The following is a 27,035-nucleotide window of genomic DNA, read 5'->3' on the forward strand; positions in this document are numbered from 1 at the left end:
TTCTCTGGTGCTTTCTATTTCTTTTCTTTTTCGTACAGGCATTGATCTGGCTTTCATTGAAAACGGTTTCATCTACCACACAAAGTATGACACCGCCAACAGGATCCTGACGGACTCTATACAGAGAGCTGGTACACACATACCCACACACACACCTACCTACATGAACTCTGCTTGGCTACATCTACATTATATGTGCACTGGAATGATGAAAATGATATTTTGAAGAGTCAGCCTTCACTTCCACTGAGCACCAGTGATTGCAGATAGATTAAGCAGCTGGTGGTTGGTGTGTGTGTCTGTCTGTCAAGGTGAAAACGGTCAGTGCAGCACCCGGCTCGTGTGGGACCTCCCTCCAAAACTACAGAGAGGAGGGTCTGCATTTTTCAGTCTCAGATGCTTGTGCATGCACAAACATTAACACACACACTGCATTTCTCCTTTTCCCTACATCTCCCAGTTTCAGACTGGTCAGCACTCTGCTGCTTTTCCTCAGAACTGAGGGTGACGCATGCGCGCGCACACACACACACACACACACACTTGCACACCAACCACACAATTTAACTGCTGAACTTGTCCTCCTTTAACTCGTGTTCACGTTGCTGATTTGTTTTGCCTCAACTTGGCAGACAATCCCATCAGTCAGCACTGAAAACACGACACAGTATCCTCTGTCCTCTCTCGCTCAGTCCAGCAGACACATTCCAGACCGACCTGGACACTCCCAACCACAACCCCATGAATAATTAGAGAAAGACGAAAGAGAGAGAAAGTGAGAGAGATTTCAGAAAGTATTAGAAGCTATTTTTACTCTGAAAAAGGAAACAGAGCCGTGTGGCAAGGTGGAGGGAAGTTACAGCACAGGCAAAGTGGAGTAGGTCTGCTCTGTTAAGGGTTGTGTTATCATTGTGATGAACACAGCAGATATGGCTTAGCATGGCTATTTACAGTCCCCCGCACTTCATCATAGTTCAGCATCTGCTTTGTGGCAAGGTGCAAGGTTGGCATTGTTCTGCTGTAGTTAAAACTGAACGTTGCCTGTACCTGGATCTGTTTTTCAAGATAGCATCATGTAGATAAAGAAATGAGGGCATGCAAATACAATCTTCTTTTTGACCATTTGCTTAGGAGCATTTTTGTTGTTTCACGGTGAAACTTAGGAAGGACAGGATTAGGTAAATCACAGAGTCGAGCCATGTAGCAAGACACAGAGCAGTAAATCCTAGATTTAAACAACACTGTACACGAGGTTATGTTTACACTCTGACCACTGTGAACCCAGCAGTCAGCAGAACAATGGAGCTTTGTTTAGCCCTGTGTGTCCGTGCATGCATGTGTGTGTGTGTGCGTGTGTGTTGTCAAGTGTGCAGACATGCAGGCAGCAGAAATACACCACATGAAGCATAGATAAAAGAAACAGCACGGAGGAACTGCACAGTAACAAATGTGAAGCCTTGGGCCACAGTGACCCGCACAGTGACCCGTATCTCGTCCTTCATGCTGTTCGATTCTGTGTGTTGTGTTCCCACATTCAAGATCATGATTGCAGCCAATTTGATGGCGAATCTCAAAATGTGAGTTCCTCACTCACATGTTGTGTATAAAACTGTTGCATATGAGCCACAGTTATACCAAGCGAAATTTCAGGACTGCATGCAACATTCAGTATGGGGCACTTTAAAGAGTGTGATTCTGAAAAGATCCAACAAACCAAAGGTCAGTACATATTAGTAGGACTTTGCTTTAGCAGTTTTAATTATTGAAATGGTGGTGGTTTGCATGCTGTTTTTTTTTTTTTTTTTTTTTTTTTTGGCTGCAGAAAATGTGGTCTATGTGGCTGTGTAAGAGTGACAAAGACCCAACTGTCACTGTTCAGTGGGTCATGTTGACCCACAGTTATCACAGTGCTATTGCTGTTCTGTTTCTCCAGATGTCAGGTTTTTAAAGGTCATGTTCTTCATTTGATCGTAATTAGTAAATTATCTTCATAGTGTAAGCCTAAAGCCATAGCACCATTTGATATTGACTTCCTTTAAGCCTTGTGGTCTTTTCCAGTTTTTGACCAATAACAAACTGTTCAGCTCCACTTGCCTTTTAGACTTCTGGATTCTGTAAAGCATGTAACAAATGTAAGATACTGTTGAAAATATAAACAAACATTTAAAACATGATCAGTTTAAATGATCAGCAGCTGCTTTAGATGCTCTTCTAATTTTTTCTGGACAGTTACTCCGTTGTGTGTGTGATAATGTGAACTGGTGGCAGACTCCGTCCTGTGATGGCTCTGTAATGTGATTTATATTCGATATCCTGCCAAGATCAGTGTAACTCAATGCTCCTCTATTACAATACACCTTCTCTTTTTACTTTTTACCTTTTGACCACTGAACTCACTTCCTCTGTTTAGGTGACAACATCCTGGCAGTGCTGAAGTACTTGGTGATGTCGGAGAGGCTGGCCGACTCGTCAGAGTATCGCCATGGCAACATGGTATTTTTTGACCTGTTGGGTGTGGTGGTGGTGGCTTACCCGGCCCGTGTGGGCACCATCCTCAACTACATGGTGGCTATGGCCACTTTCCTCTACTTAGCCAAAAAGGCCTCACTACCTGGCAATGGAGGTGAGTCACTGTTTTCTCTGCCCACGTTGTTCAATGTTGAGTTATTTAATTTTTTTTCTTATTGTGTTTATAGAAAATATAAGTAAATTATGGCTCTATTTGAAATGAATGAATTTGAGTAATTATTGTGGATGAGAGTTTGACAGTGTCCATAAATCTGCCAGTGGTGTGTGTGTGGTTTATTCACGTGCCTCCATCTCCCCCAGGTGGGCGTTACGTGCGGCAGTTAGCCTGTGCCACGGGGGTTGCAGTGATGAGCTGGTTTGTGACCCTCCTGTCGGTGCTGATTGTGGCGCTGCTGGTGACTCTGCTGGGACGCTCCATGTTTTGGTACAACCACTTCTACTCCTCCATCTGCCTGTATGGAGCTGCTGCCACTGGCAAGATGATCCTTGTACACACGCTAGCCAAGAACCTGTACTATGGGGTGAGTAGTGCAATTTTGAATTTTTGAACAGTGGGACCATAAAACTAAAAGGCCAGGTGGCATGTGTGTGTGTGTGTGTAATCATGGCCAAGAGCCTAACTACAAGATGGTTGATGGGACTTTGAGTGAAATTGCCCTTTACTACAACATTGCAAAATTTTATTATGGAATTTCATAAATTGTTTGAAGTTAAAATGTACCTGCCAATTTTGCACACGGACCACATTATGGAAATTTAACAGTGTGTTGTCCAGCCTGTTTCAAGCACATTTGTTTTAATAGATCCAGGCTTCACAGGAGTTGTGTCTTTTCTAATTTGAACTGTAAGCTGAGGTGACCAATCATCCATAAAGGTTGTAAGACTGCAATCTTCATTTTGGAATAATTTTTTTCAAATAATTTTTTATACATGTAATTCCAGCTTGAGGGTGAAAGTTGCAGTGATCTTTACTGTGTTTATTCTGAAAGAATGTTAGCCAGCGTGAGCCAGATCAGTATCTTGACCGGTCCTTTTTCCTTGTTCCACTCAGTATCTTGTCACATTTGTCGAGACTTTGTTGTCAAGTGAGAGTACAGATTTTGTTTCATTCACTCCTTTCCTTGGCATATAGTGTTCAAGGCAACAGGGAGGTTGGATTGTATTATCATGACTGTAATATCTCATGATGCCTTAATCGCAGCTCACATTAGAGGTCAGAGATTAGAAAGCCTTGAGTTTCTCTTCCTCCATAGTGACTGCAGAACAGCAGCTCTTTGTGTGTGTGTGTGTGTCTTTATGAGTATACAGAGGGGAGGTGTCACACAGGCAGTCATCTGATAAACACACATGTGCCCTACTCACACACTCACCAAAACATTTGCTGCATAAAGAGAACAATTATGCATTTGTGTGTTGCTGGTGATTGTTGCAGGAGGGTTTGCTGGTTTGGCAGTGATTGTAATCGAGTGTTAGCATTTCCGCTGGCTAGCATCCGGGTGTGGACCATGCATTCCCTCTTCGATTTCGATCGTTTCTGTTGTCAGCCCTGCTAATCCTAATGAAGACCGGTGTGTATTTGATCTACATTTTCAGAAGCAGACGTTTAGTCACATCAGTTCAGCTGAATTAATGCTCTAATTTGTTTTCTTTTTCAGTAAGTCTAATACTTCATTAAACGTATACTCTAGGTTGAAACCATTAAAACCAAGTTCATTTTGGTTTCATGTTGAGTTGCGCCAAACCTCACATGACAGCACTCTGAACTTCAGCTTATCATGGCCCGTTTCCAAACTGGACACAGGCTGATCTTTGTCCCACACCGAACACTTCATCTCCACTGAAAGAAAATCTTGATATAAAAATGTCAAGTATGCCTGTGGTGTTGCTTTAAATACCATTTTCTCAAGATACATAAAGTGAGTTTCTTTTAATAAAAAAGACAGCTAATCATGAATATTGATAATACTACTAATAATACAAAAAATATATATATATATAGTGCCTTTCTAAAACAGGCTCTGCAAAGTATTTTACAGGAATGAAAAGAGATAAAATATGGTAAAAACAAATAAAACCAGAACAATCTGAACACATAAGAAACTAAAAAAAAACAAGATAAAAATGGAGTAAAACACAGTGTACAACAATAAACATATCAAAAGGCAAGTCTGCAAGAGTTTTTTTTTTTTTTTTTTTTTTAAAGAGATGTTTGTAAAGATGGACTTAGCTTACCTTAACTGAGACAGTGTATTATAAAGTTTAGGGGCTCTAACAGAGAGGGCACAGTCACCTTGTTTTTTCAGCCTCGACCAACAATTGACAGGCCGGCATCTGAGGATCTTGGCGAGCAAGACGATATGTAGAGTTCACAGGTGCAACTGGGTGCCAAGCCCCTCAGAGTTTGAAAAGTAAGCTGTAAGATCTTAAAATCATTTCTAATAGTAACAGGTAACCAGTGGGGTGATGTAAAAATGAGGATGCTCCCATGTCTTAGTGCCCGTTAAAGCCCTGGCAGCTGGGTTTTATACAAGCTGAAGGGAGTTGAAAGATCCACCATACAGGGAATTGCAGTCTAAGTGAGTAGTAACAAAGCAATGAAAGTTACAAAATTTTTAGTGGAGAGGAATGTTTTGACCTTTGACATTTTCTGAAATTGTAAAGTAACAGGTTGTTGCAGTTGCCCTAATGTGGGAATCCAGACTAAGGCTACTTTCAAACACAACACTTGCAAATTTTGCAGTGATGAATGACAGGCCGTCAAATTGGGAAATTAGTCCTTAAAGAAAAAAAAAAAATTGTAAGGAATTTCTCCACCAACATGTAGTTCTGCAAACTGCTTGGTTCACAGCCATTGATAATTTGGCATTCTTATCTAACAGCAATGAGGAGTCTTTTGAAGCAGGTAACACTGTTGATCTGAGCCTCTTGGCCTCTCAGAAATAAACAAAGAATGAGGAGCGAGTAAGTGAAATGACACGACAGCAGATGATGATCTCTGGTAATCTGCCTGTGCACCTAATCATTCCAGCCGATCTGCTACAGGCACTAAGGTGTGAGTACACACGCTTTTGTGTGGACTGATTATGTGTTGGTGAATATGTGTATGTTATGTTTTTATGCTCAGCTTTGTGTGTAGACATTCCGTGGTTTAAAAAGAAGAAGTTTTAGAGAACGAGACAGGTGACTGTCAGGCAGTCTGAGATCTAGCTGTTCACAATACTTTACCTTCTATATTTCTGAATGTTGTGCTTTGTAATGAAATGCTGCACCAAGCCCTCCTGTATTAGCCTTTGTTAATACATAGGAACTCAGGTTCCTAAATTCTTTATACAAAAGACAGAACTTGTTTTTTGCTTGTTGTTTTTATTTCGTTTTTATTTTCTTTCAGTTCATGATTTTTTTTTCACATTGTGTTTTAGTTGTAATTTCAGATTACAGTAACAACCCTAGTAAACAGTCCCTAGGATTGTAGGAAGTGCAAGTCAACAGGAGACAAGCCTTTTTACTGAACTTTGGGTTCCTGTTTAGTTTGTATCTATATGAATCATTCATGACTTAATAATGGTGTACATCCTGTTACTGTAATAAAAAGGGAAGACTATTGTGTGCCATGCATGTTTTTTTTATGTGGCTGAGGCAGTAACTTCCACTCAGGACACATTCTTGTAATTAAAAGCTTGTAATGGCCAACAGTGATGATTGAGTCGCCTGTAAACAGGCTTATTAGCTGAATCTCATTTCAGCAGTGTGTGAAGCCTTCACCCTGAGAGGAAGCTTCCCTGGGAGTTTCACGTTACATCATGTGGGGGGACACTCGCATTAAATGAAAGTTCAGAAAGAAAAGATTAATTCTGTTGCCGTGGGGAACTTTTTTGTCCTTGTGGGTTTTCTCAGAAGATGGCAGTTTATTCCCCTCATCTGAGCCTTGGGTTTTCATTTTTGAAAAAATGAAACTGTCATGTACCTTATGTGTTAATGGTTTGGGATGATAATGCTGTAAAAGCGTGTTTACTATTCATCTGTCCAGCCATATGTTTGTGGTAGCAAAATCAATATCTTATCACTTTATTTGTCCACTGTTGCCTGACTGATAATTTTTATTGCTCATTATTATCACAGATGCTTGAAACAAACCTCATGAACTTGATGAACTAGTTTGATTTGTGTTTAAGGAAGTATGAGGAAGTCTGTGTAACTCAGCTGTTTTCTTATCTTTTTTTTTTCTTATCTTGACAGAAAATCTCAGCTAAGTTGGCAATGCAAATACTCTCCACGAAGCACTGATGTAGACAAGAGCTGAGTCATCTGCTCCACTAGCTGTTTTCTTTTCTTGTCTTGTGTTGATGTGCTCACACCCTTTGTGGATAGATTTGTCTGGCCTCTTTTTTTGGCCAAATTATAGAATGTTATTGTAAAAATAATAGCAAGAGAATGAGTGAGACCTCCACATATAATAATAATGATAATGAGGATAATAATAATAATAATAATAATAATAATAATAATAATAATAGTACCAGGGCAGACCTAATCAGACCTAGCAAGAGGTCAGTGGAGCCTCAAAATGTGTAGCAAAGGAGGGGGAAAGGGAATGCCACATGAGCCATTAATCAGTTGTAGTTTGTGTGTTTGTTTGTGTGTGTGACTTGCACACTACCTCACATACACATGCATCTTTGCACTAGACCCATGACTAAGAAAACGAAAAAAAAAAGTGTTTTAGTGTTATCAGTGTTTATTCTCGTCCTTACATCTTAGGCAAACAATCATCACTTTCTCTGAAACCAATGACATTTAAGTACAAAGAATATTACTTTAAAAGGATATGATGAATATCTTATTTCACATCGTCCGACTAGTGACACAACCTATCCAGACGATTAGGGGACATAGTTACCCCTCTCGTTTGCTGGCTATCTCTGCCTGTCTGGCAGACTGTTACAGACAAGCGACTTGGTAGGCTAACTTTGTCTCAGCCTAAGTCATGTGCCAGTTGATTCCCTCAATACAACACGGGCCGTACATCTTCCATCAACGTGTGAGATAATAATCACTGTCCCACCACAGTGACAGTATGTGGGTCAGTCCACTGTAGGCTATGAACAACACTGTGGTTTTCAACTTCCCTGCTGTCACATTGGCCCTAGATGAGTAAATTTAACACATTAAGTCCAATGCCCACTGCCTGGCTGAACACATCACAATAATGCTGTTTTTTAAATGTGTTTTAAAATGTTTGTCAGCAGGAACTGAAAGCAAAGGTAAATGAAACCCAGGCAGCACAAACCGAGCTGTCATTCAGCTTTATGTCATATATTGTCCTACAAATGAATGTGGGTTGTTAGTAATGAAGGTTTTAAACAAATCTAGAAAAGCCATTGCCATTATATATTTAAGGAAAATAATGGAGGAGTGCAGTATGGAGGAGAGAAGGGTAGTAAATAAAAAAAAAAAATGTAATTGCTCATGCTCATTCCCTGTGTTGGACTGTTCTGTGTGTTTTCCTCTCAGGGTGTCCGACTGGTGGAACTGGGGGAACTCTACTTTGACGTGAGCTTGCTGTTGTGGTGCTGCAGCCTGGTGTGGCTGACCCAGCAGGGCCTGTGTTCAGCCTACGTGCCCATGCTAATGGTGGCCTTCCCTCTAGCCACAAAACTGCTGCTGGCCAAAGAATTCAAACACAGAGGTACACACTCTATATACATGTATATCAATTGCAAATGTATTGCTCTGTTAAAAAAAAAAAAAAAAGGCATATTCTAGCTGTGGCATTCTGAATGAGTTAAAAACAAGAGAGTGGCACAAATGGGGGGATTTACAGTAGCCGAAACCAGATAAAGGCATAGATGACTTTGAAATCTGTATATGATAAAACTGACTTGATTTTGGGTATGTCTTGTAAGAGTCTGACATTTCAGTAAAACCTAAGTGGTTTGCAAGCTACTAATGACCAAAAATCTGAGGTTTCTATGTGAATAGGGACCAGATCTTCATTCAGAATGCTACATAACAATATTTCCTGGCCAGAGAGGACTGTGTAACCTTCAGAGTTTGCAGTGGAGAGATAAGTTAGCAACAGAATCTGAAATCTCTATCTATATGACCCCTAACTTACATTAATCTTCACCCCAACAACCATGGTATCTTTTTTATTATCGTTGTTGTTATCATTAATGTTATTAATATTATTAATATTATTAGTACTAGTGGTGGTAGGTTATGAAGTTTCATAACATGAAACCATTTTAAATTTTGGTGTTACAATGAGTTAAGCTTTGGTTCCTGGGCAGTTGCCCCTTCCAACTTACAAACCATGCATTCATCAGTCACTTAACATTTTGTACACGAGTATAATCTTTCGCACTCTACTTTTTCCAGGAGCGTCAGTGAAGTACAGCGTCCTCTATGTATTTGGCCTGGCATTGCCATATGTCCATTTCATGTTCCTCATCTGGGTGGTGTTTGAAATTTTCACACCTATCCTGGGCCGCAGCGGCACCGAAATACCCCCCGAAGTGGTGCTGGCTTCCCTGGTCACCCTGGCAACTATCTTCCTGTCCTCTTTCTTTGTGAGTATTTGCACATTACTTAGAGTAATGGAGATAAAATAGACTTTCATATCTGAGCTTGCACCAGAGAGAAGTTTCTGTTGATGTGAAATTTTGGTCTGTAAGCATTTCTGTCCAGCACTTGAAGCCCTAGCCATTGTGGCAGTTTAAATTTAAATGAATATAATTGATTTATAAAGCATATTTAATGCCCAAAACCATCACAGAGTGCTTTACAAAAAACACAAAGGAAGAAAAAAGAACAGCAATTTAATTAAAAGCTACATTATAATATTTTGTACATGTTTTTGCAGTAAAATTACCCTTTGCAGTATACAAGTTGTCACTGTAGGTCTCCTTAAACCACACAGTTTACAGCCAGCCTGTTTATTTCCTGATTTGACCTTTCTAGATTTGTGTATCCGCCTGGTGATAAGACCCCTCCCCCCAATGAATCAAAGAATCTGGTGCCAAAAAGATTCACAAAAGCAAAAAGTGATAATAACATCTACAGTGTTACACCCTAAACCTCAAACTGAAAACATCATCAGGGGAAAAAATTGTTGAATCAGGTGGGACTACTCAAATGGGGATGTACCTACCAAGATGGCAAGTTGTGTTCAGGTGTTTTACAGCTGGTTAGAGTGGACAAACAAAGATAAGCAGTTTGTTAAGAAAATGGAGCATTAAAATCTAATGAGTAAACACACTAAGTATCTCATAATGCTTGAGGAAAAAATCTTGATGTGAGGCAGGACATTAACAGCAGCTCAGTCACCATTGTTGTAAGAGCCTGGTGCCACAATGAACGCCAACACTGCCCAGCTGCAATTGCAGCCTGACAACCCTACACACAGCAGACAAAATCATTCTCTCATTCCCACTCACACAAACAGACATGACCAACATGAACTGAACAGAGGCGTACACATCAGGGAAATAGGACAAGCAATCTAAATTCCCACTGACAGGAACCAAGGCGTCATAGTTACTTTTCAACTTCTGGGATAGAAAGGTAGCCAGCCTCTTGCAGTTGGAGCGTGCATGGCAGGGTACTTGGTGCATTGAGATTTGCTAAATAGGACAGTACGTGGCCATGTATTTTTTATGTTAGCAGAAGCACCTTGAAATCACATCTGCCTTGAATTAGGAGCCAGTGTAGGGAGGACAGCATAGGTGCTATGTGGTCCTGTTTTCTGCCTAGTGTCTGCATCTGCTGTTGCTACCATGGGCTCAGTTGATACTGATATTGATATTATGAAAATATTAGAACAGATGTAATAATGCCTTTAATGCACACAAATGAGAGCAGGTTTGAATGTAAGTCCAAGTTTTTTTTTATAGCAGCACTTTGAGAAACCACCAAATAGTATTCTCAAACAAATACTTATGTTTAAATGGTCGAGTACTGAGGACATGGAAGGTTAGTGAAATCCAGTGGTTTTTTTTGGGGATTATGATATCTCTGGTTTTAGGAGTTGGATATTAAATTAATCAGATGTGGAAATCAGTGTCATTAGCATGACAGAGAAAGTCAAGTTCATGGATAATTTCAGCAAGAGGTAATATTTAGATAGTGACCAGCAATGGGCCCAGAACAGAGCCTTGAGGTACATCGGAGTCCACATTACCATACAACCTGAGGCCAAATTACTGTGGAAGTTGGTGTGCATTCTTTCTAGTAGATGTGATCTTAACCATGAAAGCATCACTTAAATACCAATGCAAATTTCTAGATGTTTAAGAATATATTCCAGTGAACCTAATTGAAAGCTTTCAATTAATAATAGCACTAATCAGATGGCTGTGTTGATTTTTCATGTTTCTCTTGGTTTTTCTCTGTCTCTCTCAGCTCCATTTCATCTACTTGGTGAGGAGTACTAAGTGGATCCTGGCTGGCCTGGGCTCAGTCTTCACCATCATGTTCCTCTTGGTGTCTTGTGGCTTCATGTTCCCTTACTCAGGGAGTCCAGACAGCCCACGGCCAAAGCGAGTCTTTCTGCAGGTTCCCAAGTCCCAACATGCATGCATGCATACACAAACATGCACACATACACATGCGTTTATTTCAGAAATTTAGCTGAAATAACCAGATCGTTTCATAATACCTTAATCTTTCTGTTTACTGTAGTAATGAGACTGTAGAAACAATCTTTCATTGAAGTCAAAATTCAGTTTACCTCATTTGTGTAAAAGGCTACAGTCACGTGTGAGGACCATGTCATTACTTAAACGGAGTAAGCATGCACAACCTGGAAGTTAAAGGAAAAATCCACTTATAAACACTTAAACGCTGTCTAAATAGTTATTGATGCAGTGTAGATGAAGAGACATTAAGATATTTCCAGCTCAACAACAGCGGCATTTGAGAGAAGAAAAATGTTATCTATTGGAATTATCGCCTGAGGCAGATGAGGCAGTTATAAAGAAATTAATTACAACACGTTATCTAAAAATAGCTTGCTGTCTCACAAAGTAGACGTATGTGAAGGTTGACTTTTCCCTCAATATGTATTAGCTGGCAAAACATTCTTCAAAATCAGACCAGTATTGAGGAGCTTGGACGAGGGGTGTTGATATTGACAATAAATAATAATAAGATAAATGATATTATACAGGTTGTCACGCATTAAGAGTATGTAATCCTCTGAACTGTCACAGCGTTCGTTCTGCCTACCTGAGATGTTACTTTGTCCATCCCCTGCAGCACACAACGCGGACCTTCCACAACCTCCAGGGCCAAGTGGAGAGCCGCGACTCAGGCCTGTGGATCAACAGCTTTGACTACACTGGCATGCAGTACATCACTCCTCACATCCCTGAAATCAACGACACCGTTCGCACCCGCTGCCGTGAGGACCGGCCCTTCTGCGGCTTCCCCTGGTTCCTACCAGTCAAGTTCCTGAGCAAGTCAGTACCGCAGTCTTGTAGCTGACACTTTGTTTTTATGCTTTTTACAACTCTGGAATAATATGTACCGGATAATTCATGTAAAGCCTTGCTTCCTCAGCATGTGATAACCCTTTAGTGATTGACCTATAATTCACAGTTGTGTCAGCAATGGGTCACAGCTGTTTAAAATATATATATTTTTTAAATCGGATTTGCTTTGTGTTGTTGCCTGCCACATATTTTTAACAAATGTATTATTATCTAGGCCTGTAGTATACAGAGTTTCTTTTTTCGTCCGTTGTGCCACCCTGTACATTAATCAGTGCTTTGGTGTGTTTGAATTTGTAGGAAGAACTGGTACCTTCCTGCTCCAGACGTATCTCCCAGCTCTCCTGTGGAGTTCAGCTTGCTGTCCAAAGAGGAGACCAGCTGGGGAACGGTCAAGATGACATTCCATGTCAAAGGTCTGCAGTGCTAAATTTGGCCTAATCTTCACAGTTCAAAAGCAAAATTGTGCATGTAGGACTTACAGGTGCACAACAGGGAAGTAGAGTATTTTTTCACCAAGCTGTTTACAACTGTATTTGCATTTTGAAAATTTACAAGACATTTAGATTTGCTTTAACGTTTGCCCGTGCCACGTGGTTCCATAATCACTTAGGTATTCTTGCAGATTTTACCTTTGCCAATACTGTTATGCATGCATTTTATCATTTGCTGTTATCTCTACATCAGTTTACCCAGTGGTTTGTGAGCATATGCATGTTTGTGTGTGTGTGTGTGTGTGTGTGTGTGTGTGTGTGTACAGTATTTAATTTCTATCCTGTCCTATGCAGGCCCCAGCCACATGTCCCTGTATCTGATGCCTCACCGAGGTGCCAGTCTCTCCACCTGGTCTTTTGGGGACGGCACCCCCCAGTTTGACCTGAGTGGAGAATATTTTGTCTTCTATTCCCATGGCCTTGATGCCCCCACGTGGACCTTCTGGTTTGAAATACAGGTACTGCCCCCTGCTGAAGTGCTATTTCTCTTTAATTCTGTTGTCGCCTGAGCAGCTAATCCACATTTTATATTCTTGCACTGTTGTGTATTGTATTTTCTTGTAAATTATTCAAGCAAATTTCTATTTTGGAGTGAGTTTGAAGAGAGGAACCAGACTGTGAAAAGCAGTGTCTCTCCAGAAGACCCTTCAGTTTTGGTTTTGAAAAGAAATTATGATAGAAGTAATTTTTGATGGAACATTTTAATGACAAACCAACAGTCTATCATTCTTTACACAGTCTATTACTGTAATTATAGGAAAAAATGTTTGTTTTTGTCTTTGTCTTAATTTCAGCCTATTTTAGTGTGCCATAATTTAACTGACACATAATTGTAAGCCCTCACTTACATTATGTATAAAACTCTTCCTAGTGTGTCTGAGCTGATAATTTCATGGTTTGCAGGCAATCAAATGTCTAATAGAAGTTTAGACTAGACAGTTTTTTTTTTTGCTGTGTTCTTTCTCCGAATTCCTTTCATTCCTGGGATGACTGGACTCCGTCATAAACCGGACCTTAGGACCTCAGACAGTGATGTCAGCATGAGATTAGTTACTGCCAGAACTTGGCTTTGATCTTCAGGCCAAGTTGATACCCATCTCTCTGAGTTGGATTGTGTTGAAGTTAGGGATGCACCAGGTCCAGGATCTGAATCCAGATCAGACAGGATCTGGATATTTTCACTGGCTCCAGATCTGTTTGTATCCGTAAAAAAACAATAGCCCAGATTGTTTGAACTAATCCCTCAGATCTGTACTTGTGTTGTAAAAATACAATACAGAAGGCAATAGATGTCATTATTTAGGTTTCTATGAGTGACTTAAATCACATGCAGTGTTATTTTTTTATTTTACTGGTGGATTTTTACCCTCAAATAAGTGTAACAAACAAATAAAAAGAAAAACTTTCTTAAGAAAAATACTTAGTACGGTGACAGTTTATTGCTATAATACTGTTCATCTAACTACTTTACTTTGGGGATCCAGTTCTGGCCGTATCTGAAGTGCTGGATGTGGGATCTGGCTGGATCCTAAAAATGTTCGTGTGGTGCATCCCTAGTTTGAATACATATGAAATGTTTGTGGTCTGTCCTGTCCTCACAGGTTGCACATGTGTGTTTGTGTAGTGACATACTGTGTTACTAACATTCTGATACTTAGGGCTGGATGATATGGACAAAATTAAATATCATATCAGATATTCTTACCATACTGTGATGCTTTATAGGAATGACTATTTGTCTAATAATTTCAGGAAACTGCATTCTTTTCCTATAATGCAGCCTTTAAAATTAGGAAAAGACAACACTTATGTCACGATATTACGATCTCCAGAATCCCAGATGATTTCTAGTCTTATATCACAATACTGATACAGTATCAAGCCCAGCCCTGCGAATGGTCATTCTTCATTTCTCTCTCTCTCTCTCTCTCTCTCTCTCTCTCTCTCTCTCTCTCTCTCAGCCTCCCAGGGACCCAGACCCATCAGGTCCAGAGGGCATGATCTCAGTAGCCATTTCTTCCCATTATTTCTTTGGGGAGGACAAGAGGACTGCTCAGCTGGAGGATATCCTCCGTAGGTTTCCCACATGGGCTTTTCCTTCTTCCTGGGTTAGTACCTACGACATGTACCGATACTGAGGAAGCCACAAATCACAGAGGCTGATGCTGAGGAGAGCTACTGGCTGCAAGGGCCCGAAACAGAGAAAAGAGATTTTAAAGAACAATACTGAGGATTGGCAGTTGGGCCTGCTGCCTTTTCACTCTGACACAAACACACACACACACACACACACACACATGCACACACAAAAACACACACACACACACACACACACACACATGCACACACTCAGCTCCCTCCCAGCCTGCCTGAGAGACCCTCATCACTGTGTCAGTAGGCTTTAGTAGCTAACCAAGCAGGTAGACACGCTGAGACATGCCAGACGTAAGCTTACCTACAGTACGTAGAACTTACAGACTGACTAACTCACTGACCATTGCACTGGCTACCACAAGCCCCGTGGTCACTCCTGGGTTGGTGAAACAAGGGGGTTAATTTTTTTTGTTTGTTTGTTTTTGTTTTGTTTTTTTTACTCTCCCTCGTTCTGTTGTGCTCTTGCCTTTCTCACTCCCTTCCCCGCTGTCTCCCTTCCTCTCTCCCCTGGCCTCTCTTCCTCTCCCATGCTAACTTTGTTCTTGATTTGCTTTTTATGAATGACATTGCATGTCTACCTCCCTTGCTCTCTCTTTATCAGCAACCACTTGGGCAGGAGCCATTCTCAGAATAGCTGTGTCATTAGCTTCTGCTGCAAAACGAGATAACACCACTACCACTGTCAGCACCGTAGATTTAGTGGTATACTGATGGGATCTGCGTTGGTTTGTCGGAGTTAAAGCTCCTGTGAGTTGTTATATCTCACAGAGGGAGCTGAGCTGTTTTCGTTTGACACCTCTCCCAAGCTTAACGGGAAACTTTGACACTTTGAATTTTAGCACTTGTCACTAATGCTCACTAACGCTCTTATAGGGTAACAGTTGGATGCAGAAAACTGTTTTGCTGTAAGTGACAAATACCTGATTAACCAAACAACAGGCTAAAATCAAAATGTCAACATATCCTTTTAAAGGAACAGCCATTCTCAAAATATTACGATTTTGCACAGATCAGTATATTGAGATCTTTTCTAAGGTCTTTAAACGTCTGACAGATGCAAATATCTTTTCTCTTCAGGTAAAAATGCATAGAGACCTGGAATTAAAATCAATTATTTTGGGTTGGAATGGTCTTTTAAAGCTTGCAGAGGCCAGGAGTCACAGAGTAACGTGCACAGTTGCAAGCATGTTACTCTAGACGTTTCCATGAAGACAAGAGACAGAGGTTGGGCGGGAATGTGTCAGTGTAACTCTTGCACTCACCTAAACTGTGTCAGTTTCACTCAACCTGTTCTATTTTATGTGGAAATGTTTGTCACTTACATTTGCTGTCATAGTAACAGTTACAGTAACAGTTTTACTTCTTTTCTTGTGTTCTTACCTGGGCTATAAGTTTTCTCTAGCAGCATCAATGAATATCTTTTTTTTTTTTTTTAAATTAAAAAAAAAAGAAAGAAAGAAAGAAATAGTCACCAAAGTGTACATCCTGGCCATGAGGGGTGGAGATAACCAATCAGACAGTGAACTTTATTAGCCTAATGGTTAATGGAAAAATGGCAGGAATAAAATGTTAGCAGCATATATACTTGTAAATTCCAATTTAAACCACATCCATTCATGTTCACAAAACAAATGTATATTTTGTTTTTGATGAGGCACAAACACATAGTTCTGCCCTGTAAAAGAATGGACATTGCCTTGATGGTTTTGGCATATTGGGCACATTTGTCGGTCTCTGCTGAAGACAGACTGCAAAATCACAAGAATGAAAGTCTTAAAGCTGCACTAAGTATTTTTCTGACCACTAAAGGCTGGTTAGACTCAGGCTCTGTAAACAAACAGTCAGTCCTATGTCCGGGTTCACGGCAGATCGGTTGTGCAAAATCAAAAGTGAAGGTGAAAAAATATGGGGTGTTTTTGTTGGATGGAAATGAGGGGTGCATTTCACTTGCTCAAGGCTCAAGGATTATTTGGGTTATTTTGTCTCCGCCCTCCAGTTTGAAAGTGACGGTGAAGCTGCAGACTTTCATCTACAAGTGAAGCTGCTTTGAATGAACCTTTTCTGTGGCCACCGTGCTGAGGTGCTTGCACGACCGATCTGAAATTGGATCCGTTTATATGCAAAATGTGCAGTTTCAGAGATGCTTTGAATGACGTTGAAAAGGCGAGGGGGTGGAGTGGCAGTGGAGGGTGGTTTTATACTGTAGGGGGAGGAGTGGGCGGAGCTACTTTCTGGGTCAGAATCTGACAACAAAGACAGAAACGAGGCGGAAAAACAGCAAAATGGCTGGGCCTAGTGACTTGATATTGGTTTATATAAGATTATATAAATATTACATAATATACAAAATTCTCTGTAAAGCACAGGTTAGTCTCAGGATTAGGTTCTGAAATCACCTAGTGCAGGTTCATAGGACCTTGCCAGTGATTTTTTTTTTTTTTTTTTTTTTTTTTTTTTTTAAGCCTAATAGCTACAAAATCTATGTACTTCAGGTTTCTGCTAATCTTTTCCAGTATAATTTCCCCTTCCTTTTATTCAGCTGTTGGTTTCCCTTCATTCCATTACAATATGAAACTGAACTTTCAGAGACATTATCAGAAACATTATCAGTTCTGTGGTTTATGCATGGTGGCCAAAAATTCAATGACAAAACCGATGGATGGTTTGTGGCGAAGTAAAATATGGGTGAACTGTAGTAAAGGGGTCAAACATTCGAAATCACTGGCATGGTCCTTTTTTAAAAAGTAATGCCATAAGTTAGACGCACCCTGCAAGTGCCTAGAATGGCCTGTGTGTGTCTGTGTCTCTTTTTAATTTTTAAAAGCTGGGTTGGAACTGTGGATTGTCTTTTCTCACTTACGTTGTCCAAGAATGTAAAATGATTCTCTGGTGTTGTTGGATACAGCTTATAGCCTGTTGCATCATCATGTATCGTGTGTGTTACTGTGAAAACCCAGCTCTGTTCACATCTGATGTATTTTCTGGCATTTCACTCTTGTTCTGTTCTAAGGCCATACGTTTGAGTCACAAGCCAGTTTGAAATGACCTGTCTTATATTGATCCATTGGAGCTGGCGTGAGCCACACACCATGTTGTTCTCACTGTCACCACCTCCAGCTGACACAGTGCTAACAACAGTTTCTGGGGTTCAGCCACACACTACAGCTGATGGTCATTTCTGGTGGCTTAATGCATATGTTCACACATATATCTGGAAAGAAACAGTTCGTTTGAGGTAGTCATTTCCAGAAATAACTAGATTTTTCAATTTAGACCTGTGTCTCCATGCATGCCACCTCACTGGCATTTTGATGTGGCATTGTTCATTTAAAGTCGGTGGCCGGCCTTTCATGTAGTTTAATGTGGGAATGGATTTTTGGAGGGCTTCTACTGTTAAACCCATGATGGGCTGTGAAGAGCCACCATCCTGTTTGTCTGCAGGCTAGCTCTCTGTTCTGCCAGCGTAGATTTTTTTGAGTAGCTGCTGTATTTGCTGCAGGAGAATAAATTTAACAGGTCTGCTAGCTGCTTGCAAACACATAGTGATAAATGGAACAGCTGTAGCATGAAAACAACCAGGAAGACCTTCCTGTTCTCTTGCCTTTGCTCTCAGATGTGGGCGGCCACGAAACCCATGTGTGTGTCACATTGTTGCGTGTTGGTCATCGCAGCACATTGACTACTGTCACAAAATCACATGATCAAAGAGGGAATTGCGTCGCAAAAATGCGAGTGGTTGATGCTTGATTGTCGTGGGAAGCAGTCGCACATTTAGGAGATCAACCCTTCCACCGTGTAGTGTGTCCTTGTGATCAGTTTTGTCAATTTGGCTTCAGCCACACAAAACAAGAAGCACTGATCTGAAGGAGGCCTTAAAGTCTCGCTTCCTAAGACACAGAAATGTTTACTATTCCGGACACAGATGTCTCAGTGGTCTTAATGCTATCAAGTGCCGCACTGTACAGCATTTTTATGTAAATCCTTGTCTTTTGGAAGATGTACACGTCAAAAATTTGTCACCGCCTTCAACAGCACTCGCAATTTGGAAAACGATCATCCCACTGTACTCTCTCTCTCTCTCTCGTATGCATGATGTGTAACCCTGACGAGCAGAGCACAGGAAGTTACTGCTGTGCTTGAAGCGCCAGCTGATCTCAGAGTGACCAGTTTGGCGCGACGTAGCCTTACAAGCCACGCGGTCCTGCGGGTTGGCCGCAGAGTGAGACACATCTGGTCTCCGCTGAGTCCCTCACTAAAGTATAAAAAAAAAAAAAAAAAAAAACACCCAGTGCACCGTGGCAGCTGCTGTTATAGACATTGCACCAATTATAAAACCTAAAGTCAAATGAAACACACTGCAATTGCCTGTTGAGGTTGTTTTAGCTGTAGCTCTTGTGTGATTTCTAGCTCGGGCACAGATTCTACCATTTTTTCTTCCTTTTTTTTTTAATGTATTTAATCATCCATCTTATTCCTATCTGCCACCTCTGTAACACCATGGCTGTACCGAGCTAACAGTGCTGCTCCGTAGCTGTCAGTGTTTCCACTTGTGCTGCTGGCGTCTCTAACACGAGGACCTCCAGATGTCAGCCGGAGCGAGTTTTCCTTTTCCCGTTTTCATGCCTTACTCTGAACCTGCTTGCACCAAACCTGCCCAGGTGTGTCTTGCACTGTGATCAACTAGCGCGACTGTCGAGCTCACGCCGAGAGCTGTGAGCCGGCTGCATTTTTTTTTGTTGTTGTTGAAGTCCATCAGTAGCTCATGGATATTCAGTTACCGGGGTGGGGAACAGGGGATGGACCGATGTGATGTGTCAAGTAGAATGATCAACTTTATTTTTTTTTCTGGTTTGATTTCACGGCTGAGTGAGCTCCACTGTTCAGCTGGTGTCCTCAGCGCAGCCGTCCTCCGGTGGCCCTCATCTTTTTTCAAAGTCCACATTTGGGAGGAATCCAGTCTTTCCATTTTTTAGACAGGAAAAAGAGATCGGGGCGTTTTTTTTTTTTGGAAAAGCATCACGGCACGAAGGTGATGTTTGTAGACTGACTCGACATCCAGCGAGGATGACTTGAGCATCAGGATGCTTTTTTGGGAGAGTGAAGCCGGCGTGTGTGAGGGAAAGAAAGGGGCCCGGCTCTGCGCGGGTGCGTTTGGTTTGTGCTGTGTGGTGAGACAGAAATCTACCAAAGGAGTCACCGCTGTAAATGGCAAAAGATGGATCTAAAGCTTCTACTGAAAGGACTTAAATTGATATTATAGAGTGTCTAGTGAGCAAAAGCTTTATTAACAAATGTAAATCAGTAATATTTTTCTAAAAAAAAAAAAAAAAATCAACTGTAACGTGGCGTAGTGTTTGCTTTTCCATGAAGGAAACACAGCAGACTAGTAGAGTGAACCTTTGACAAAAATGTATTCAACATGATATCTGTTAAATTACTCATCTCAAGCTTCCCTAATACTTAACAACCACCAATTCTTCGTGTGTTTTTTTTTTTTTTTTTTTTTTTTTTTTGCAGTGAACACATTGTAAACTGCACTGAAAAAAGTACCTGTCTGTCTTTGCTGTGCACCAATCACTCAGATTTACCACAGAGATCACAACCTGTTCACGACCAGTCAGCAACATTCCAGGAATGCGGCGGAAAAATGTTATTATTTTTTAAATTTTGTCTTGTTTTATTTATTGTGTTATTACGTGGGTTGACAGTCACTGAATCATAACAGAGTGTTTGGTTGTAAAAAGGACAAAGACAGAAAGGACCTGCTGTAAGAGAAATGAAGCTGCTGTGGGACAGGACAGCCATGCTTGGTGTTAATGCTGTGAAATAGCTCATCTAACGCCGTTAGTGTGCTCCCACCGTTTAAAAAAAAAAAAAAAAAAAAAGCTTTTGTGTCAAGTAATTTTACCGTGCTGCTAGAGAATTCAACTCACAAGAAGAAGGAAAGCTCCCTTAATCTATACATTTAAAGTTACTTTGGCACAGAAGCTGATGTATTAAAGTAACACTCCAGTGTTTTGAGCAAAATCCCTTTTTTTCTCGACTGACCCAGACTGAGACAAGGTGTTTGATACCATTTTCACTGAACCACTGGACGTACAGAGCTGAAAATGTAACAAGCATCTTGTCTCAGTCTGGGTAAGTCGGAAAAATTTCAGGATTTTGCCCAAAACGTTGTAATGTTCCTTTAATGACATACTGACCAAACGCTGCGCTGTTTGTTTTCAGTCCAACGCAGACTGATACCTGCAATTAGCTTTATCCATGGCTCTCCCATTACATTAAAATGTTCAGTCAAGGAATACCATTAAAAAAAAAAACGATTCACAACTATTTGCATATCAGCTTGACGAGGAAACTGTTAAACTGAATTATATTTTGGGATATACATGAAAATGTCTTAATGCCTGTTGTTGATCTGTTTATTGTTTTTCTCGTGTCACCTGACCTGTCTTTGTTAGGAACATCTTCAGTTTTCAGCCTTTTTCTGTAACTCTTCTGTTTCATTGTTTGTCCTGGAAGTTAAATTTACATTTTTATAAAGCAAGACAGATCATTCTATCATTCAAAAGTATTTTTCTTTCCTGTTTGATTTTGACACTTTACAATAACTATAATTTAACAATTATAGACTTTTTTCCTTTGAACTGCTGAGTTCTGCTCTGTATCACCTATTTATCTGTTAGTTGGATTGAACTGCTTGAAATGACTATTGAGATTGGGATTATTGGGATTGATTTGGTCATCTGTTCTAACAGGGTATCCATCTCCTATTGAATGGACGGGATGATTTTACATTATGCAAAAAGCTTGAACTAAATTAGCACTTGTACAGCAATAAAAGTGCTTATCACTGTAACGTTGTGGCTTGTTTTATCTTCCATGCGACACACACACACACACACACACACACATCATGTACACATTCAACAAAGTAGATCATACACTTGCTTTCACTGTAATTTTCTAAGACATTTTTCCATCTAACAATTTCAGGTTTTCTGAAAAATCGTCTGTGCTCAATGAATGAAAAAGCAGACGGTGCTGTTTTTAAAAATAATTTATTGGTTTTTATGTACAAGAGAAAAATGGAAGTAGAAAACCAAACATGAGTAGAAAAGGCAATTGTACAAGAGTTTCTTTACACTGCATTGAGGATGTCCGCCTTTCCTGACCCAGAAATGTTTATTCTGAGCCAGGAAACAGGCAATACTTCTTAAACTGTACACAGGAGGGAAGGAGCGCTCTCCGCCTCTGAGACTAGAGACCCTTTGAGTGAAAAGTGAGACCAGACCAGAGCACCTAACAAACGACTCCTCGTCCACACAGAGGGAAACGTAGAAATTCTGCAATAATCATTTCCGTAGGAAATTGTCTTTAACGATGTCAATATTCATTTTGAGCATCACTGGTTATGTTTTGTGATGAGGGGTTTGCAGGGCGAGGCTTTCTTCTGCCTCTGCATAAAGACTCAAGCACTCGACGTACGCAACCAGTTAAAACAGAAGGCCTCTGGACGTAAGTCTTTGGTTCACCAAGTTACCGTGTTCAAGTCAAGTAAACCTTACATCAGAGCAGCCTAGTCGAGCTGTAGGCTTGTTTCAGTGGAGACAGGTGGTAAACCAATGCCTACTGGAACTAGGGTGCAACAGGATTTATGGTAAGTGACAACAGTACATTAGCGACAGCAATACTGAGCCGCATAGTCATTTTGCCCTTTTGTAACTCTTGAGTGTTTTAACAATACAGACTACAACACAAGGATTCACATAAGAACCGAGATTTTAAACTGAAGCAATAGATACCACGCCCGGCCCATCTTGCTGTCACACACGAGAGCAAAAAAAAAAAAAAAATGAAGGTCAAAGTATAATTTGGTCTATCATAAAAAGTGACAAGCAAACAGGGGAAAGCAGAAAAGGAAAAGTGAAAAATCAAGTAAGATGACAACAAACGAAAAATAAAGCTGAGTAACATTTCAATACATTGCACAAGATAATACTGACATATTTGTGATAAGCCTTTTAGTGCTTGTGGTAGAGAGCCAATATAGGAATTGATTACAAGGGGAAAGGTTTTTTTTTTTTCTTCAACAACTTATAATCCGTCATAAAAACAAAACTGAGCACACCTCCAGATATCAATTCAGCAATTCTCACTCAGCTATAATACCAATAAATAATAGTAATAATGATGACTAATACAATAAAATCTCAATTCCATGTGAGCATAGTTGCCAAAAACATACTAACATAGTCAATACAATGTGGCATACACATTCAATTCCACACACAAACGCACAGGACACTGTGTCATGGAGAGATCCTTAGTCGTCGTGATCATTGTCTCAAGCGATTCAAAGTTTTGATATGCATGTTTCTGTACCCTCAGAGTACGTCTGCACGGCTGAGTGAAATGTGAAGTCCTTCCCACATCGAGGGACACAACCTGCTCACGTCAGGAGACACAGAGCGGACTCCAGCGGCACCGGCCCGGCGTGCCGCTCCGCAGCGGGACAACCAAGCCTGACGTAGCTGGATACGTCTGACCCTTACGCCGACCCCGACCCTTTACCTTTACCTAACCCTTAACCGTAACTCGAACTTTGGCAGCTGGGCCCTGTGCCGGTGGAGCCTGCTTAGCCTTAACCCTTTACCTTTACCTAACCTTAACCGTAACTTGAACTTTTGGCAGCTGGGCCCGGTGCCGGTGGAGCCCCGCTCACATTACGCAAGAACTCTTCCACGCTCGACAGCCAAGGCTTTGACATCACCTATCTCATCCTCACCAAAACTAAAATGATACTGACGTGATGTTAACAATACTTGAGTGGGCTGATGATATTCTTACTGCGAGGGAGAGAGTAAAAAGGAGTTGCTTTCATTTGCTGAATTGCTTTAATAAACACACAATATTCATGATTGGCCTCACTGATAACAGGGAACTCCCCTTGAATCTCAAAGACAAGAGGCCGGACGATAACCAGCAAACCTCCAGCAGGTGTTTCACAGCTGGATTAAGTCTTGTCATATCATTTGATCATCACAGAGCCCAAGAACCTGTCCTTCATCCTCGTGTTATGGGTCTTGCACACCTCAGCGTGGCTAAATACCAATCTCTTGTCTGTTTTTGCTTGTTGATTTAAAGGAATAGTTTGCCCATCTTGAGCAAAGCCTCCTACATAACAGCTAGGAGGGGAAGTGAAATAATGTCAGATTTTTTCAAAATGGGTGAGCTATCCCTTTAAAAGTGGACCATCTGGAGAAGAGCGAGTGGATGGCTGATACTGGCTCAGAATTCCTTCAGGCCCAGACATCCATCAGGTAAAATATGCATGGACAGGTGCTATTCAGTGGTCACACACTCATCTATTCTTGCAATAGTGGATTTTTCTTATAACTAATTTTCTTAGAAACCTCTTTTTTTTTTTTTTTAAAGGGGAACTCATAAGGAACAAGGTATAATTGGTAGAAAAATAAGAATAATGCTATCTGGTTCATCGTTGTAAAAGGTATCACAAAATATTTTAAAATCACATGAGGTATGAAAGTATGAAACACCTCTTTTTCGCACAAACACACAGGCTCAGACACACTTCAGTGCATCTTGTAAATAGTTGATGACTGGAGCTTTGTTCTACATGACGATTAGCAGTTTTGCACGATGCCATGACCAAATACACTAAGGCCTTGTTTCTGAGCTGATCCTTGCACTGTTTCAATCGACCAGAAGATACAATAGAGCTTTGAGTTTGGACAGTGGAAAAAAAAAAAAAAAAAAAAAAATCTCGAGGTCTCCGGTTGCATCTGAACGCGCGCCAAGGAAAAGTGACATCCCAAACATCTGTCCTGGAGCAGGAAGCCTGGAGCTTCCCTGCGCCCGTCTGCAGGAACCAAACTGTCAATCTACACTGACCGCAGCCCAAAAGTGGAAACGCACATTCAGACACAGGTAGCCTTCTGTCTCACGGCACATTTTGGTAAAATGACACCAGAGGAACAGTGGAACTGGTCCATTTCCCTGCTTGTGCTCTTAAGTCTTTGTCTCAGTCGGGCTGTCTGTCCCTCTGCTGCACCTGCTCATGTCCACAGTGGCTCTCGTCTACACAGGCCTCTTAGCGGGGGAATCTGAAGAGTGGATAATACTGAAATAAGAACCTGCAGGAGAGGTACTTTCTGTGTACACACACACACACACACGCACAAACACACACACACACACGCACGCACACACACACAAAGTTCAGTTCCAGTCAGTCACTGCTTCTGCTGCGGCTTCTTCCTCCCTTTCTCTTTTCCCTTGAGGCTCCAAAGTTCACTGGTCAGATTTTGGGAGCAGGGCTCCTGGTTCAGGACAGGGTGCAGTCATACGCACCCTCCTCCTCTCCCTGCTCCTCCGTCTGTTCAGGGGGACAGTCCTCAGAGGGGGGTCTGGAGAAGCCTCCCGTGGGCTCTAGAGAGGGCAGGGCCAGGCCCAGTGGAGACGTCCCACCTCGGCTGTCCTCTGCCCGCGGTGAGGCGGGACCCCCCAGGCCCTCGGAGCCGCCCAGCTTGGAGCTCTGGCTGCTGGGCTGGAAGGCCTCGGGCTGCACCTGCTCGGTGGCCGACTCCATCAGCTGCTGCAGCTGTGGCCGGATCAGGTTCAGGAAGGGTTTGTATCCCAGGCTGGAGAGCAGGAGAGGGACAGAGCCGAGTTAAAGGTTAACATAATGTTACTAGCTGTCACATTTTCACCATAACATGTTGTTGTCCCGTATCAAAACTGACTAAACAACTGGGGTCTCTACCAAAAAACATGCTTTTTACACCTGGAGAATACAATTTGTAGGTCAGTGCATTTCTGTAGAACCACAATAATTCATTTAAAATGCTACTTATTTTGTTACATTTTATCTTTATTAAGAAAATTGCAGCTCCTGTGATTTGGATGCTGCACTTGTCCACACTACATTTTTGTTATTTCTTTAAACTGATCAGTCCTAGTTTTGAAAGCTGCCTTAACAAGTGCAGTAAAGTGAAACATGTTCCAGCACAATATCAAGCACCTGCATGACTGACTGTAGTTATCCAAGCAAAGTTAATTATTTCTGAAAGAGCACCGGAGGGGAGACGTCAACACGGAGCGGTGCAGTATTTATGATGAACCCACCAGTCAGTAGAAGCCCATGAGTCCACAGCCAGCAAGCCGCTGCGAACGCTCTGCACAGTTTCTGGGGGAACCTCGGGGCTGTCTAGGAAGCCAATCACCTGCTTGATGACGCTGGCCTCCCGCAGGATCAAACCAATCACCACACACCACTCCAGACAGCCCGCCTCCATGAAGACATGGAGGAGGTACCTGAGGGACACAGGAACGAGTTCATCAGTTCTTCAGTTTCACATGGGATCAAAACACACACTCATCCCAAACATTCAGTATGAAGATGTATCTCCACAGTGGTAACCCTAGGCATCGTGTATGGAACATCTGCTGGTGTGTCTCATGGCGCTGAACCAGCATTTCCAAAAGGGCACTGGCTGGTCAAAGACGGCTGCGACAGTGTTTATTTAATCGTCTGTACATCATACACAATATCTCAGATGCGGCTGATTGTATATTTTCATGAAACTTCAAGAAGGGATGTCTGGCTCTGCTTGATGCACAATTGTTAAGAGACTGTTGGTAAAACTTTGACAAAAATAAGGTGAGTGAAGTGTCAAACGGAGACAAACGGTATGTTTTTTTCTGTCAGTTATAAGCAGAATGAGCTTGATAGAATGGTCTTTCAATAATTTGTGTTTGAGGATGCTTGCTCCCATTTTTACAACAGACAGGGGCGACACTTTTGCACCGTTTATGTGAGATAAACTCCAATCAGACAGACCCCAGGAACTCAGCCAGTGCTACTCCGGTTGCAGGGACCGTTTGGGGCCCAGGAACTCAGGAGCAAAAAGAGGGTCTGGACCCTCTGGTGCAAAAAGGGGTTTGGGTTCCTGGTACCTCAAAAGGGTTCCTGTGTTCCAGGGACCTGCAGTGGGAGAGCGTAGGTTGCTGATTCCTCACCTGAGCTGCACCTGGGACTTGTGTGGGCCTTTGTTGGCGAGCTCCATGGAGATGTGCTCCAGCTCCGCCTGGCTCAGGCTCAGAGTGGAAGAGTTCTCATCCACCATGGTCCAATCACCATCCACCACCGAGCTGGTCTCCGTCAGGTCTGTGGCCGAGCCAATACTGTACTCCTCCACTGAGGGGGCGAGGAATGGAAGAAGTAATTAAAGAAAGAAGAGGAGCAAAGACAAAAAGAGAAGATGCATTATGAAAGGGAAACACTGAGGAAAAAGGGTAGTGGTTGAGTTTCCTGTGTAGAAATAACAGACATCACTGAGCTGATTCG

At 41.6% G+C, this 27,035-nt stretch overlaps 2 protein-coding genes across 2 annotated transcripts in view; one reads left to right on the forward strand and one right to left on the reverse strand.

Annotated features, from left to right (window-relative positions):
• The window catches only part of ermp1 (endoplasmic reticulum metallopeptidase 1), a 28,232-nt gene extending 6,708 nt beyond the window's left edge, over positions 1-21,524 (forward strand). Inside the window, exons 6-15 of the mRNA XM_030066142.1 lie at positions 39-131; positions 2,411-2,623; positions 2,830-3,050; positions 8,041-8,215; positions 8,908-9,098; positions 10,930-11,082; positions 11,785-11,987; positions 12,318-12,433; positions 12,806-12,969; positions 14,473-21,524. Of these exons, the coding sequence (XP_029922002.1) occupies positions 39-131; positions 2,411-2,623; positions 2,830-3,050; positions 8,041-8,215; positions 8,908-9,098; positions 10,930-11,082; positions 11,785-11,987; positions 12,318-12,433; positions 12,806-12,969; positions 14,473-14,649 (1,706 nt within the window). The 3' untranslated portion in view covers positions 14,650-21,524. The remainder of the gene's footprint in view (positions 1-38; positions 132-2,410; positions 2,624-2,829; positions 3,051-8,040; positions 8,216-8,907; positions 9,099-10,929; positions 11,083-11,784; positions 11,988-12,317; positions 12,434-12,805; positions 12,970-14,472) is intronic.
• A 186-nt stretch (positions 21,525-21,710) lies between these two features.
• The window catches only part of ric1 (RIC1 homolog, RAB6A GEF complex partner 1), a 58,402-nt gene continuing 53,077 nt past the window's right edge, over positions 21,711-27,035 (reverse strand). Inside the window, 3 exon segments of the mRNA XM_030066139.1 lie at positions 21,711-25,329; positions 25,814-26,002; positions 26,708-26,885. Of these exon segments, the coding sequence (XP_029921999.1) occupies positions 25,014-25,329; positions 25,814-26,002; positions 26,708-26,885 (683 nt within the window). The 3' untranslated portion in view covers positions 21,711-25,013.

The sequence above is a fragment of the Myripristis murdjan genome, chromosome 12 (assembly GCF_902150065.1).
Source record: "Myripristis murdjan chromosome 12, fMyrMur1.1, whole genome shotgun sequence".
Taxonomy (NCBI): Eukaryota; Metazoa; Chordata; class Actinopteri; order Holocentriformes; family Holocentridae; genus Myripristis; species Myripristis murdjan.